Source organism: Podarcis bocagei, assembly GCF_964188305.1.
Source record: "Podarcis bocagei genome assembly, chromosome: 12".
NCBI classification, from domain to species: Eukaryota; Metazoa; Chordata; class Lepidosauria; order Squamata; family Lacertidae; genus Podarcis; species Podarcis bocagei.
The window spans coordinates 24,075,712-24,090,288 of NC_138137.1; the positions used below are offsets into that span (position 1 = coordinate 24,075,712).

The 14,577-nt window shown below is 41.0% G+C and overlaps 1 protein-coding gene across 1 annotated transcript in view; it reads left to right on the forward strand.

The window, feature by feature from the left end:
• Positions 1-14,577, forward strand: part of JAZF1 (JAZF zinc finger 1) — a 132,112-nt gene that overhangs the window by 66,176 nt on the left and 51,359 nt on the right. Inside the window, exon 2 of the mRNA XM_081164942.1 lies at positions 5,561-5,633. Within this exon, the coding sequence (XP_081021068.1) occupies positions 5,561-5,633 (73 nt within the window). The remainder of the gene's footprint in view (positions 1-5,560; positions 5,634-14,577) is intronic.

The following is a 14,577-nucleotide window of genomic DNA, read 5'->3' on the forward strand; positions in this document are numbered from 1 at the left end:
TGGAAACAGACGTGTGCATGCGCATTCCTAATTGCACACACCTTGGATGTTAGTCTTCTGCATGCAGGGAGTGTTTAATAAGGGGAAGTGTTTGGAGACGTAGCCCTCCCCTCGTATTCTGAGGTACAGTAGTTCAGTGCCATGTGCTGCTTTTGAATGTGTACATCAACTTCCCCAGAACATTCTTTTCTCAGGGCAATATTTAATTGCTCCTGTTTTTAGTAGCTGTTCCCCACCTTGTTATTATGATTATGATTAGCATTATTATTAGAAGATTTATACATTGTTTATGTGTTTGCTGCTCTGGGCTCCTTTGTGATGGAGAATCAGATAAAAATATAACAACAACAACAACAGTAGTAGTTTGCCTTTTAGGGCATGGTCTCTGGAATTTCATTTCATTTGGCTGCACAGCAAAGCCCGAAAATCTGCTGATGTTTTTGTTTGTTTGTTTATGCCAATTATATACCACCTGATTGTACAAATAACCTCAAAGCAATTTACAAAAAGAATGAAATAACAAGATTATTTGCGAAAACATTTTTTTAAAAGTATATTAATGTGTGTTTGTCACTCAGATATGATCGCTTCTAAATGTTCAATGAAGTGCAAGCTTAAAAGTCCAAATAAACAAACAGTTTCAGTTCCTCTTGTTTTTAAAAAGGGAAAGGAAACTTTTTAAAAAACCAACAACCTGGTGCTATGGGACACTGGCAGACGGATCTCTTGGTTGGTTTACTGCATAATCTTTATAGCTGCCTAGTACAAAGCGGTAGGTTCCTGTTCTGTTTGCCGTTGAGCATTGAAGCCTTGTTTGAGGGGTGGTGCGAAGGGGAGCACACGGAATGTAAAGTTCTTAATTGTGCAACAGGAGCCATAAAATAATGAGGCATTAGTACCACACACTAACTCAGGAAGCAAGTGGGTTAAGGTGATGCTTGGTACATGACCAACGACTGATCTGTTCAGAATAAATGACAGCTGTAGCTGTTTTACGTGCACTAGTCTGTGGTAGCTGCATTAAGCCTGTTCCTCCCCCTTTCTCGCCCACCCCACAAAGGACCAACAGAGTTGAAAAGCAGCTTCACAGCGAAGGATTTTCAAGAAACATTTGTCATCTGCAGATACATTTAAGTCCCTGTGGGTATCCCATGTGAAACTGTTTAGACTACTTTCAGTTAATTTTACTACCCAGCTAATGCTTAAAGAAAAGTTGAAAGCCTCGACTTGGCATTTTTATATGCCTGTTTTGGTCTATCTTGCTAAGCTAGCCGTATCTGTTTGGAGAGCACTTCCAATCGCTGGCCTGCTCCCTCTGTGGAGATAACTTATTGCAACGCACAGAAATCGAGATTGGGAACAGAGCTGGCTGAAGAGCATAACTGGAGGAGGATGAAAAATTAGTGAAAGGAATTTCATGGATAAGGGAGGCTGGGGAGAAAGGGTGATAAGTATGAATGAACAACCACAGGGGAAAGAACACAGGTGGTTATTTGGGCCCAAAGAGGGGAAGCAGGCAGTAATGGGAAGAGGAGGCATGTACTTAGCATTCTGGCGAGCCATCTGCTGGGGAGGCGGTCGAGGTGGGCAGGATGTAAGCAAGGATATCGAAAAAAGAGAAGCCAAGAAAAGCTCTTAAAGTGGCAACTGCTGGTAATTTTTCATGGAGGTCACTTGCCTTTAAATCCCCAAAGCCTTGTTATCTCTGATGAACAGGGCTAAGCAAGGTACCAATAATGTTGAGCTGTGTCTAGGCACACTGGTACACTGATTATGTAAGAAGCTGAGTTTGTGCATGTTAGAGGAGCTGTGTTTTCTTTCGGTCAAAATCTGGGTGCATCTGGAAATTCATCAAGCAATTTCAAGGATTTGATAATGTTTACTAACAAAGTGATCATTTCACTCAAGGTTGGTTATCGACTCCATTGCTTGAACCTTGGTTGGAAATCTCTCCTCCCACAAAGGCATGACATCAAGATAGTTGCAGATTCTATACAATCTATAAACTGGGGGGGATTCCCAAAGTAATTCCGAATAATTTTCAGTTTGAAATTTCCACTGTTATATTTATAACCTGTCCTCTTTGCAAGGTCTTTGAGGCAGGTATTAACCTTCATAAAAACAAACTTCCTGTTGTTGGTGGTGTTTTTTAAAAAGATATGCCCGTATGATATTTGAAATATTTTATTGAAATTTACCTGGCACAACATGTTATAGAGTAAATTTGTGGACAGTTATGTGCAGACATGTACAAAAGACCAGTCCAGACATAGACAGATCCATCCATTGGCTGGCATGCTTCCTTCCAAATAGTTCCATTGATGAAATGGCGCTGGCTTACTATTTAGGTCACCACATTCTAATGACAAACTGGTAGCAAACCAGAGCCTCTGTGACCCATTGTCTGTCAAAAGAAAGCAATATAGGACTAATGGTCAGACTTGGTATAGTATAGCATCATACACTCAAATATTCAATTCTGCTTTGCCTTAATGTAGCAAAAGGAGGAGATTAGCACACTGGTTTGGTTTTTATTGCAATATTTCCCTGTTCAGACTGGAAAATCAATTTTGGAGGGAATAAATTTTCCTCTTTGTTTCTCCTTTTCAAATAGAAATATGCCAGTGGCATGTATTTTAGTGTCTGTGCACGCACACACAATTTTTGCTTTGAATTTCTGAATGAATAGCTTCAGAAAATAATCTGTACAGACAGGACGGAGCTTGAGAAAAATCAGGACTGGAGCATTGGCAGGAAATAGGTAATTGATCTCAATAGAGCAGTCTAAATTGGTGCTTGGGGTGTGTGCTTTGGTTTTGTTTTAAAATGGACATATAAAATGCCTCAACAAACTGAAAAAGCATTGCTAATTAAAGGGGCTTCCCCTCTTAATGTTTTCAGGTAGGCCAGAATTATCTTTGCAGCAACCTAGCTGTTGTGTTTGAAACAGAATGTGCTCCTGCAGCTAAAGCAGAATGCTACTCTTTGCTAGCGAGGCAGATGTGTAGCCCTGCCCCTTTTGTCAGTGAAAACCCTGAACACTCCTTAACTGCGGTTAGATTACACAAGCTTTTATTTGTGTTTTGGTAGTGTTTCACTATTCTTCAGGACTTTGTCATCCTCCACCTTTAACGTATGTTCACAACATTCCACATACATTTCCCTTACATGATTTCAAGCAAGGTAGCAGCAGTGATAGTGTGAGTGGAGAAATCTGCCATTGACCTAATACTAGGATGCTTCTGTACAGTTCAAAAAGATGTGCTACTTGTGCAGTGATTTGTAGAAGTGGGCCATAAGAAAAGTAATCCTGGCAAATCCTGGCTAGACAATGTTACTACAGTGGTACCTCGGGTTAAGAACTTAATTCGTTCTGGAGGTCCGTTCTTAACCTGAAACCGTTCTTAACCTGAGGTACCACTTTAGCTAATGGGGCCTCCCGCCGCCGCCGTGTGATTTCTGTTCTCATCCTGAGGTAAAGTTATTAACCTGAGGTACTACTTCTGAGTTAGCGGAGTCTGTAACCTGAAGCGTCTGTAACCTGAATCGTCTGTAACCCGAGGTACCACTGTATTTGGTGAATTTGTAGCTGGTTCACTGACCAAAGCCAAAGAGTACTCGCCCTTGTCACCCTGGAGTATGCTGGAGTATGTTGTCAGCAATAGGTACCGGTAGATGACACGCAGCTCTACTTCTCTTCTACATCTGCAAGTGAGGCAGTGGATGTGCTGAATTGTTGTCTTGCCTCTACAATGGACTGGATGAGAGCCAACAAACTGAAGCTCAATCTAGATAAGAATGAGGCACTGTTAGTGAGTGGTTCCCTAGACTGGATGGTTCAGAAACTTCAGGTGGTGCAGAATTCGGTGGCAAGGTTGCTCACTGGGGCAAGGTGCTCTGAGCATGTAATCCTGTCAATCCTGGCCCAACTGCACTGGCTGCCAATTAGTTTCCAGGCTCAATTCAGGTTTTGACCTATAAAGCCTTAAACAGTTTAGGATTGCAGTACCTCAAGGAACGCTTCTCCCCATACAAACAGACCCAGACCCTGCAATTATCATCTGAGGTCCTACTTCATGTGCTCCCCTTTATAAAAGGTTTAGAGTGTGGCAACTAGAAAATTGGCCTTTTCTGCAGTGGATCCCCATTTGTTGAATGCTCTCCTCAGGGAGGCCCTCTTGCTGCCTTCATTAGATATCATTTAGTTGCCTGGCAAAAACTTTCTCTTTAGCCAGGCTTTTGGCTGATTAAACAATTGATTGCCTTATTAATGTGTTTGTAGAAAGGGAGTTATTGGTTTTGGGGGCGGGTGTTGTGCATTTACTATACTCGTTCTGTATTTGTATGTTGTAAACCTCCCTGTGATCTTCAGATAGGGTTGCCATATGTCCGGAATTTTTTGGACACAGCCGGAATATGACAGTCGGAAACAGTGTCTGGACACAAATCGCTGCAATGTCTGGGAAAATCCGGATGTATGGCAACCTAGCTCAACGAATTTGCCAAAAAAACTTTTGTGTCTGGATTTACTTTTTGAAATATGGCAACCCTACTTCAGATGAAGGGCAGTATACAAATTTAATTAATAACAATAACAATAACAATAATCCTGGGCAAGTGGGGTGTGACAGTGGTCTGTCCTGGGCCTGGTATTATTCAGCATCTTTTGGCTTGTAATAAATAATAGAAGGGGTTTTCATCAAATTTGCAGATATAAACTGGGAGGGGTACCTAATACTTCAGAAGATAAAATCAGGTTTCAAGATGACTTTAACAGATTGGAGAACTAGGCCAAAATGGTTATTCTACTTGTATCCCCACAAAACTTTTTTAAAAAAAATAAATATGCGGTTAAAGTGTAACAGTTGTTCATAATATTGTTAAACAATTTCCCCCACTTTTAAAATTTAGGTAAAAGATTCTGCCTAGTTAAAAATGTTGGGCACGAATTTATGACACACCAGGGGGATTCTGCATTCTTAGAACAGAATTTTATTATAACGTGTTTTAAGAGCCAGCTGTACACTAGGTTACAATAAAGAGTATTTCAGGAGCAATTCCACCATTGGTGGCCTATCCATTTGCTTCACATGCATTACACAATTAATTCACAACACTTTATGGTGCCCATAATCTTGCACAACATTTAGCTGGCCAAAAAAACATTATATACTAAATGGCATTCTTTCATGTCATCCATGGAAGGCAATTCTCAACAGATGTGATTGCACCTCAATAAAGAACCAGTTTGTTTCCTTAACTCTTGTTTTAAGTTTATTTACTTGGGTATGTGTACATTATCAGATGGCTATTTTCTCTGTTTCTATATCATGTCCTATTTGTTTTCCATTTTTGCGATTTAATCCAATTATGATGTGAACTAATAAAAAATCAATCTTTTTTTAAAAAAATGGTATTCCAGTATGTCTGTTATTTCAGAATGAAAAAATAATCTGTCCTGTATATGATTTGAAGAGCCGGGCATCAGATGCCTTTTTTATTCATATGATTTGAATCCTAATTCAATCAAACCCTCTTAATCATATATATTTTGTTACAGATACAGACCCGCGTGTATTGGAGAAGCAAGAACTACAACAGCCAACTTATGTTGCTCTCAGTTACATTAATAGGTAAGCTGCTTTTATATATAAATATGAGCCTATGTGGCTTTGAATAAAGAGTGGTTTTCTACAGCATCTAATCAATTAAAGGCTATGGATCTGTTGCAGTGAATTTCTAATGCAATCACAAGGGAATGCGGACAATATTGCACACTTCTGGAAACATTCACTATTATAGAGTTAAACCAGTAGATATTAACAGTGATCTTTAGGCATTCCCTGCTCATTTCTGGAATGGCTATTTGATGGACGTAGTTCCCACTTAGAGAACTGTTGATATTACTTCTACTTAAATAAGCGCAGTTTAGAAATATTTTCAGAAGCATTTGTACCCATTGCAGAAATTTTGGTGAGCTTGAGATGAACTGTAAAAATACTACTAATGGTTTTACGGCTGCTCAACTTCTCAAAGTGTTATACTTGAAGCCCATCCAAACTTTGAACTAAATAGGGTGGTGGTGTTTGTTTTTATATCATTTTTAAGCAAAAGATACATTAAAAGAACCAATATGTTCCCAACCACCACCATTCAAGAGATTCCCGAAACAGTTGCATCGTAGGAACAAAGAGTCCCGCTGAATCAGACCGAGCGTCAATGTAGTCAAGAATCTTGCTTTGCAACTGTGGATAGTCAGATGCCACCAGGAAACCTACAAACAAAGCATGAAGCAGGAGTGGTTAAGCAATGGCTCTGCTGATGTTGCTGAATTTCAGCTCCCATCAGCACCAGCCAGTATAGTTTGTGTCCAGTGACTAATTCCTGCCCAGCACAAGATGCTTTCTGAGCAGTGCCAACCATCTTTGGGAAAATGTAGTGTATAGATTCCGGCAATCACAGACTTGGCAACAGTTTCTTCTGCTGCGATGTCACTTTTCCAGTGACTATGCTTGCAAGAAATGTCGCCTGTTCTATACATTATTGCCCACTGCATGCAATTCCATGAACATGCATTGCTACTTGATTTCCATGAACATGCATTGCTACTTGATTTCTTTTGAAGGGCCCTAAGGATGCAATCATATATACACTTTATCTTGGAGCAAGTCACATTCAGCTTCAGTGAGACTTCCTTCTGGCTAAACATGCATACAATTGCATTCTAAATTAGGTTTCCTGTCATATGTCTATATTGACAAGAGTACTTTGTAATTGGGAATTCCAGTTTTTAAATGTTTGGTTCATTGCATATTGTTAGTAGTTTTCATCTTGCCATCTTTCCTGCTATAAAATCCAATATGTTCCCACTTTTCTCAAAGAAAGAATGGTATCTTGTGTTCTCTTTACTTAATGCACTGTTATTGCTTACAGTTCAGGGAAGGGCTTCCAGTAGCTGCTGGATTGAATATTTGTGACAAAGCACAGAAACAGCTGGTTCAAAGTAACACGTCACTTGGCAGATAATATTATTTTTTTTGTCTGATCTTATTTTTTAATATGTTGGCAGTGACCAACTGGAATCATGTGTTTTTATTCTTGTAGTCATATATTTACACCCTTCCCTCAGACTTGGTTTAGAGAAAGAACAAGACAAACTTCAGATGGTAATTCAAACAATGTGCACAGAAATGAATTTATTTATGAACAAGGGAATGAATGGCTTGTGGTTGTTTTTGTAAAAGAAATAATACTGTTGGGATATTTTTTTGAAGGGGAGGCAAGTTGCAAGAACCAGATAATTCATTCAAAATGTTAATACGTTCGACTTGATAAGATGCAAAGATTAATTTTTATCTCTATAAAATGAAAAGCTGTGAATATACTTTTAAGATGGAAAGCATACCAAATGTGTTCTAAACCTAAGATTTAGTTCTTTTTCTGAGATGGCAAACTGCGTCTGAGCATTATGACCTGAGATTGCAGGTGATGGTTTGCATTATAGCATACTCATCCATTTGAAAATATTTAAAAATCCATGAACATAGAAAGCTAGCATGTCAAGGAGAAGACTAGGCTAGAACTGACAACTAAGTTTCTATGGGGATTTTTTGGTGGTGGTGGTAGGGAGTCCCTGCATGAACTCAGAAGTGGGAGAGTCAAAACACAGGCTTACCATCTCAATGAGAACTAGTCTTAACAAGTGTGACCTACAACAAAACGTAGCGTGGGGTTCTCCTGTTCATGGAGCCAGCCAGCCATGCCCCTTTTTAGCTCCGCCCACAACAGTCAGTCAGCATTGTGTGGCAACTGAACATGCTCAGTCCTCATTGGTCTATTTTGGGGGGTTTGTCCCCTTAGTTCCGGCCCAAATGGTGGTGTTTCTTTTCTTTGGTACTTCTTGCAAACTTCAGGGTTCCCTAAGCCTACTGATACCTCCTTTTCGTGCAGGTATAGTGCTGTTTTGGCTGCATAAGGATCCATACTTGAGAAATGAGTTTGTCCTAGCAGTTCGAAAGCAAGTCAAAGTGCAAGTAGATAAATAGGTACTGCTCCGGCGGGAAGGTAAACGGTGTTTCTGTGCGCTGCTCTGGTTCACCAGAAGCGGTTTAGTCATGCCGGCCACATGACCCGAAAGCTGTACGCCGGCTCCCTCAGCCAATAAAGTGAGATGAGCGTGGCAACCCCAGAGTTGTCCATGACTGGACCTAATGGTCAGGGGTCCCTTTACCTTTACCTTTATGCCTGTATGGGATTGATCCATAATTTCTCCTTGAGAAAGTACAGTGTCATTCTGAGGACTGATCATTTTGCATGTGACATTAAAAACACACACACTTTTTAGTCTTTTGTGTGATACTCATTCAATACGTAAATGTTGTCTAATGTGTAAACATGTGTTTAATATGTGGTCCTGAGGTATAAAGCCACATAATGCAGCAACCTTGCTTAAAACTAAGCAGGTCTGGATCTAGTCAGTATCTTGAAGGGAGACAGTCTGGGAGTCTTCTGTACACAGCCTTGAGTTCCATGATGGAAGAAAGGTGAGAGACACATGTAATTGGCTGACTGTAATGATTCCAAGCCATCTGCATTGTATTTTCACATTATAAGCCTACTGAAGCCTTATTTGGACTGCAGTCCTAAATAGACGGAGAGATTGAAGGCAATTCCGCTCCCATACCCAGCACCCTCACAGGCTTGAGCCAGCAAGGTGGAAAGGAGGGCAGACGAACACTTTTGCATTCCTGCACCCATTTCCTAGTTTAACCTCCCCCCCCCCCATTTTTGCATGTTTTCCCATGCAATGTGATATAATGGGAGAGATTTAGACACACTCCTGAGAGTGATTAAACTTCTCCCTGCTTTAGGGGCACTTTGAAGCATTGGAACGGTGTTTAATTCTTGGAAGCAAACTGCTCCCTGGACTTTCCCCATTCTGTCCCCTCCCCTAAATCTTTCTTTTTGGCCCACCAATATTGACACTAACATTGATATCTAACATTGGCTGATCCAGCCCATCAGTGGCTTTAGCAGCAGCAGAAAATGGGGGTACAATATAGGGTCTCCCTCTCAGAGACTGGATATCGGATAGAGATATCCCATCTATCCCATGTCCCCTGGGGCTGCCCTCCTAGTGGCCATAGGATTGCACTCTTACATGAGTAAATGACATTAAGGCATGCTCGCTTTAACTAACATCTGTATATACACATAGCCCTGGATTTTGGTAGATACAAAAGTGCAAAATGCTTTTTCAAATGCTGCTTTTTTGATTTCCCCATCAATAACAGAAAACTTTGCAGTGGAAATGATTTCCAGTTTCATGTCTGGCCTTTTGCAAACTCAGCTGTTTTAGATAACCAGGGTAAGGTTTAAATAACCAAAGGCCTGTTGCCTATACCGAACATGTACATTGTTAGACGTCCGCCCAATTCTGTTTAAAATGTAAACTTATGATTAAAAGCTCTGCAGTATGAATGGAACTGATTGTCTTTGGCACACAAGTAATAAAATGTTTGGATTTGTTGGTTCCATGAACTTGCTGTGTATCAGGGGAAAGGGTATTTATAGTCCTGAGCATATGGTACATATAAATGGGACTAAAATTAGGCCGTATAAACTTCAAAAATAATAATCTGAGTAAATATCAGAGTGCATTTGTGGCCTTTCTCCATTTTTCATGTATTGCACTCCTTCATTTTTACCAGTATGGAAGGGGTGTTAGTGGACCCCTTAAATTGTTATCCATTCTCCGTGTGTGTGTTTACAATTTTTGTGGGATTTGTGGGTTTAAAGTCTCATTGACTGTGATACTTTAGTCCAGATGGTTTTGGATTTATATAATTTACTTCTTGAATGTGTGGTCTTCTAGTTGGGAAAGCCCTGGTGTGGTACGTGGGGTGAAAGTTGCGTTGCCAACAAATCTTTGTTACACTTTGGGTGGCAAATGTGAGTATTCATGATGCTTTGCTAATGTTTCACATTACTGGCAAAGCAGAGAGGATCTACACGCTTGGTGTAGGTCCTGAGCAGCAATAATGATTACCAAATGATGTTAAATGTTAAGGAAATGTGATATTTACTCTTCCTTTAAAAAGTCAAGTCTCCATATTGCAAAACCCATCACTCCAGAAACATAATGCATATTCATACTTGATACCAATAGCTCCAGCCAAAATGAAGGAAATCCTCAGTTACTGGTAGTTCATTCTGTCTTGGAAGGTATTGTAGACCCATCCGCTGTTTGTGTTAGTGGCAAATGGACAGCAGGCTTCTGGAAGATTAAAGTTATGACAGGAGATGAAAGGCCATCTTGTGGTGACATCTGACATAGTTTGGAAGAGATAAGAAGAGATCATGGTTGCGTATACTTATAGGTTATGCTACCAGTACAAGCTGCACAGTCTCAGAATATTATTCACCAAACTGATGGGTTGATGCTCAGTTTCTATCAAACAGGTTTAAAGCACAACATGGGTTTACAGGAAGGGTTACGGTGGTCTCTCTCCCCCTGCCCCCCAATGTTTGGATACTAATGGAAATGTAAAACTCATTTGGGTTGCTCCTGCTGACCCCCCACTCTTCGCACATTCAAAGGTTCCATTTGAAAAGACCCTATGCACACACAGATGTGTGTTCTGATACCCTTGACCCTATACGTGTACATGTGTTCACTTTTGGGCTCCTTGCAAATGAATTCAGGGAGAAAAGCAGCAGCTTAATGGTAGAACAAAGGCTTTATATGCAAAAGATTTATTGTTCGGCCTCCCTATCTCAAGGTATAGCTGGGAAAGACCCCTGTCTGAAACTCTGGACAGCTTGGGTAGTCTTTGGGTCTGACTCAGTACAGTGGTACCTCGGGTTACAGACGCTTCAGGTTACAGACTGCGCTAACCCAGAAATAGTACCTTGGGTTAAGAACTTTGCTTCAGGATGAGAACAGAAATCGTGTGGCGGCGGCACAGCAGCGGGAGGCCCCATTAGCTAAAGTGGTACCTCAGGTTAAGAACAGTTTCAGGTTAAGAACGGACCTCCGGAATGAATTAAGTTCTTAACCAGAGGTACCACTGTATTGTGATAGAAATTCAGAGATGTTCTCTGGCTTCCCATAAGAATAGACACAGCTTTTTTTATAAAGAAAATTACTATATTTTTTTTTTTAGGTGTGTTTTTTTAAACTACAGTTGAGGCCCACAGCTGTTAGGCTGCTGAACGGAAAATAATATAGTGCAACTGACTTTCGGGGTTGGTGTGTTGTGCGACAAGCACACAGAGTGCAATGAGATTGAGTGTTTGGGGGGGGGAGGCTCGGTTAATTTCATTGTACAAGGTTGTACATTGACAATAAAGGTATTGTTATCTAACTACAGTCTCCCATAAATTGTCAAGCAAGCTTTATGCTTGTAGTGGAGACAATACAGACCTCTAGACTGGGGTCATTGTACAATGGCTGCAGTCTGTTGCACATTTGCCCATGCTTAACCCTCAGTGGGGCTTGTGACAACAACTGTGCGCTGTATTTGCAATTAGTCTATATGAGGGGAAATCCGATTGTTTGTTTGAACAATACAGTCAGAAATTTTTAGTGTCACAATGAAGAAGAGAAGAAGAGGAGTTTGGATTTGATATCCCGCTTTATCGCTGTGGTGAATATAGGGGTTGCTAGTGCGTAAGTTGCCGCCACTCCTGGCTAAGTTGGCTTGTTAAACCTTTCCTGTCTGGACAGCCCTTCACTTCGTGGCTGCCTCAGTCGCTAGCAGAATCCATCAGTGGGCGTTTCTTAAACCTTTTCCAGCATAAAAGTTGTTTGACGCCAAGTCTCCTCCTACTCTCCCTGCGCGGAAGTCTTCTGCGCAGGGAGGGCGTGGGTGGGTAGCGGAGGACCCGTGCTCTCCCCGCTGGTGTCCAGCAAAGAGTCCTGGAGCCCTCTCGCCGATTCCCCCATCTGCCCCCCTTTATCCCTGGTGTTGCGCTGATTTCCTTCCCCAGCTGGTGAGCTGCCTCTCTCCCTGCTGGGTCCCTCTCCAGCATCACTTGAGAGCCTTCCCTCCGCCTCTAGCTCCGATGTCAGTTCCCTGACAATCACTATCCGAAGGAGTCTCAAAGCGGCTAACATTCTCCTTTCCCTTCCTCGCCCACAACAAACACTCTGTGAGGTGGGTGAGGCTGAGAGACTTCAGAGAGAAGTGTGACTAGCCCAAGGTCACCCAGCAGCTGCATGTGGAGGAGCGGGGAAGTGAACCCGGTTCCCCAGATTACGAATCTACCGCTCTTAACCACTACACCACACTGGCTCTCAATGTTCTGAAAGTCTCATTAATGACAATTTGGACAGAGTTGCATAAGCATTGACAGTATTGGGTGATTACTCTCCAAATCTATTTGACTTTGAATATATGGCTATGGGTATTACTTGTAATTAATTGCTTAGGATAAAGGCAACTTTGCGCACCATGACTAAAGAAGAGCCATGCTATGTAATTCTCAGTTCCAAAATCTTTTCCGTTTGTGTCTCAAGCGGTTGGAATTCATCGCTCTTACTGTGTTACAAGTCTGTTGGGACTTTTAAAACTGCTTATTCAGATTTTACTGTTTTGGACCTACAAGAGCTTGTTGCATTAACTTGTAGCTTGGAAAGAAATGAAAGAATTTTACAGTATTTTTAAAATAACTGCCTAGTAAATTATTGCAATAAAAGATCAAATTTTCTCAGTATCATCTTTTTCAAAGCAAAGGGTGGCATCCAGCTAAGTTTTAATCAGAGAAGACCCATTTAAATGATTGGAGATGTCTGAGTTAGGTGCATTAATTTCAGTGTGTCTACTTTAAGTAAAACTTGGTTGCATACCACCCAAAATCATCAGGTTGGTATGCAGGAGGACATGAAAATCAGGTTTCAGTTGAGCTTAAATGGAAGAATGGCTATATGTGCTTGTTTCTGTTCTTTAAAAAAACTTGGATCCGTTCCCAACAAATCTGAGGGTCAGCAAATAACCCAAAATTCCCTAAAACACTGTCGCTATTCTTTTGCTTAACTGGCTAGCAGTGGAGATGCGAGTTACAGCAAAAAAAGTGTTGGGGAAACCCAGCCAGATGGGTGGGGTAATAATAATAGTAATATATGATGATGATGATGATGATGATGATGATGATGATGAAAGGATGTGTCCCCCACCCTCTTATTTCCACTGCCCTGGTGTGCTATTATGTAGGATGCCAGGAGGAAAGGTTTAATGTGGTTTTCTGAAGTACTACTATAGTGGCAGAATAACCCCTGGGGAGATTACATATCCACCACACTGGGGCAGCCTTCTTCCTTTGTGTTCCCACCCCTGCTAGCCAGTAAATGAATGCTATTTTAGCACTGGGGACCATTGAAGAGGGTTTGTTGGGAGGGAACAACAGGTGTATGTATGTGAAGGAGTTCTTCTCCGGCTCAGATTAAGAATCTGAGAATTTGTAAAGCTTGCCTCTCTTTTGAGGGTTTTTTCCAAGCCCAGTTTGGGAGAAGTTTGCTGGCATCCGTAATGAATATATGGAGCTGCCAACTCTTCCGCCCATGCACAACCCCTGTGCATAAACAGACAGGAAAGCAAGCAGCTTTTCCAATAGGGTTTGTCTTTGCCGGTTTCATTGCTGTTTTTATTCCCTGAGGGAACATAAGAAGAGTCCAACTGGATCACGCCAAAGGCCTGTTCTCAGTGATCAACCTGATGCCTATGAGAAGCTTGCAAGCTTTTAAGTGCGACAGTACTCTCCCCACTTGTGAAGGTCTGCTTGGTTGATTGTGGAGAGCCAAGAAAAACATGGAAATAGACATGAACCATGGTCAACATGTCTTGGGTGCTGTGAGTCCACATCACTAACTCCACCACTTCATGGAGACTCTAGATTTTACCATTCCACTGCTCCGCCCCATATTGTGGTGGCTCTTGCTCTTTCTTTTTCATATTATCTCTAGACGCACAACCCCACCTTTTAAAAATTATATGTATATGCCACATGCATCTTTGTTATTTTGGAATTCCTCCTTTTCTTATCTCTTTTATATATCACTGCTGCAGTGCTGGCATTTAGTTACAAATAATTTTCTCCCCATTCCACTTTTACCAATACATACAGTGACTGGGTTTAGTCATAGAACAAACAGATCAGGAGACTTATATTTAAAAGTAAAAGGAATGCATGTTGATTTATTAAAGCTTAATAATATAATATAATTTGTGGTAAAATGCAAAATAACGCCATGTGCGATATTTGTTTTAAGATGATACTGTTACTTTACAATAAAGTAATACACTTGCCTTATCTAAACCAATAGCCAGTTGTTCTTAAGCTCTCCTCCCACAGTTAACTCACTGTATGCAGAACTTGAAGAATCCTGAAGTGTTCACCCCAGTTAATTTACAAGCTTCATTGAGGTCTCTACCCAAAACATTGTTGTTTTTCTAAGAAAATAATCATGAACTGACAATCTGATCTCGGCTGCCCTTGAGGACTGCTGCTGGAGTCTTTTTTTCTCCCTGCAAACCTTCTCAGCTTTACCTTCTGGTCATTTCAGCTCTTAATGTCCTG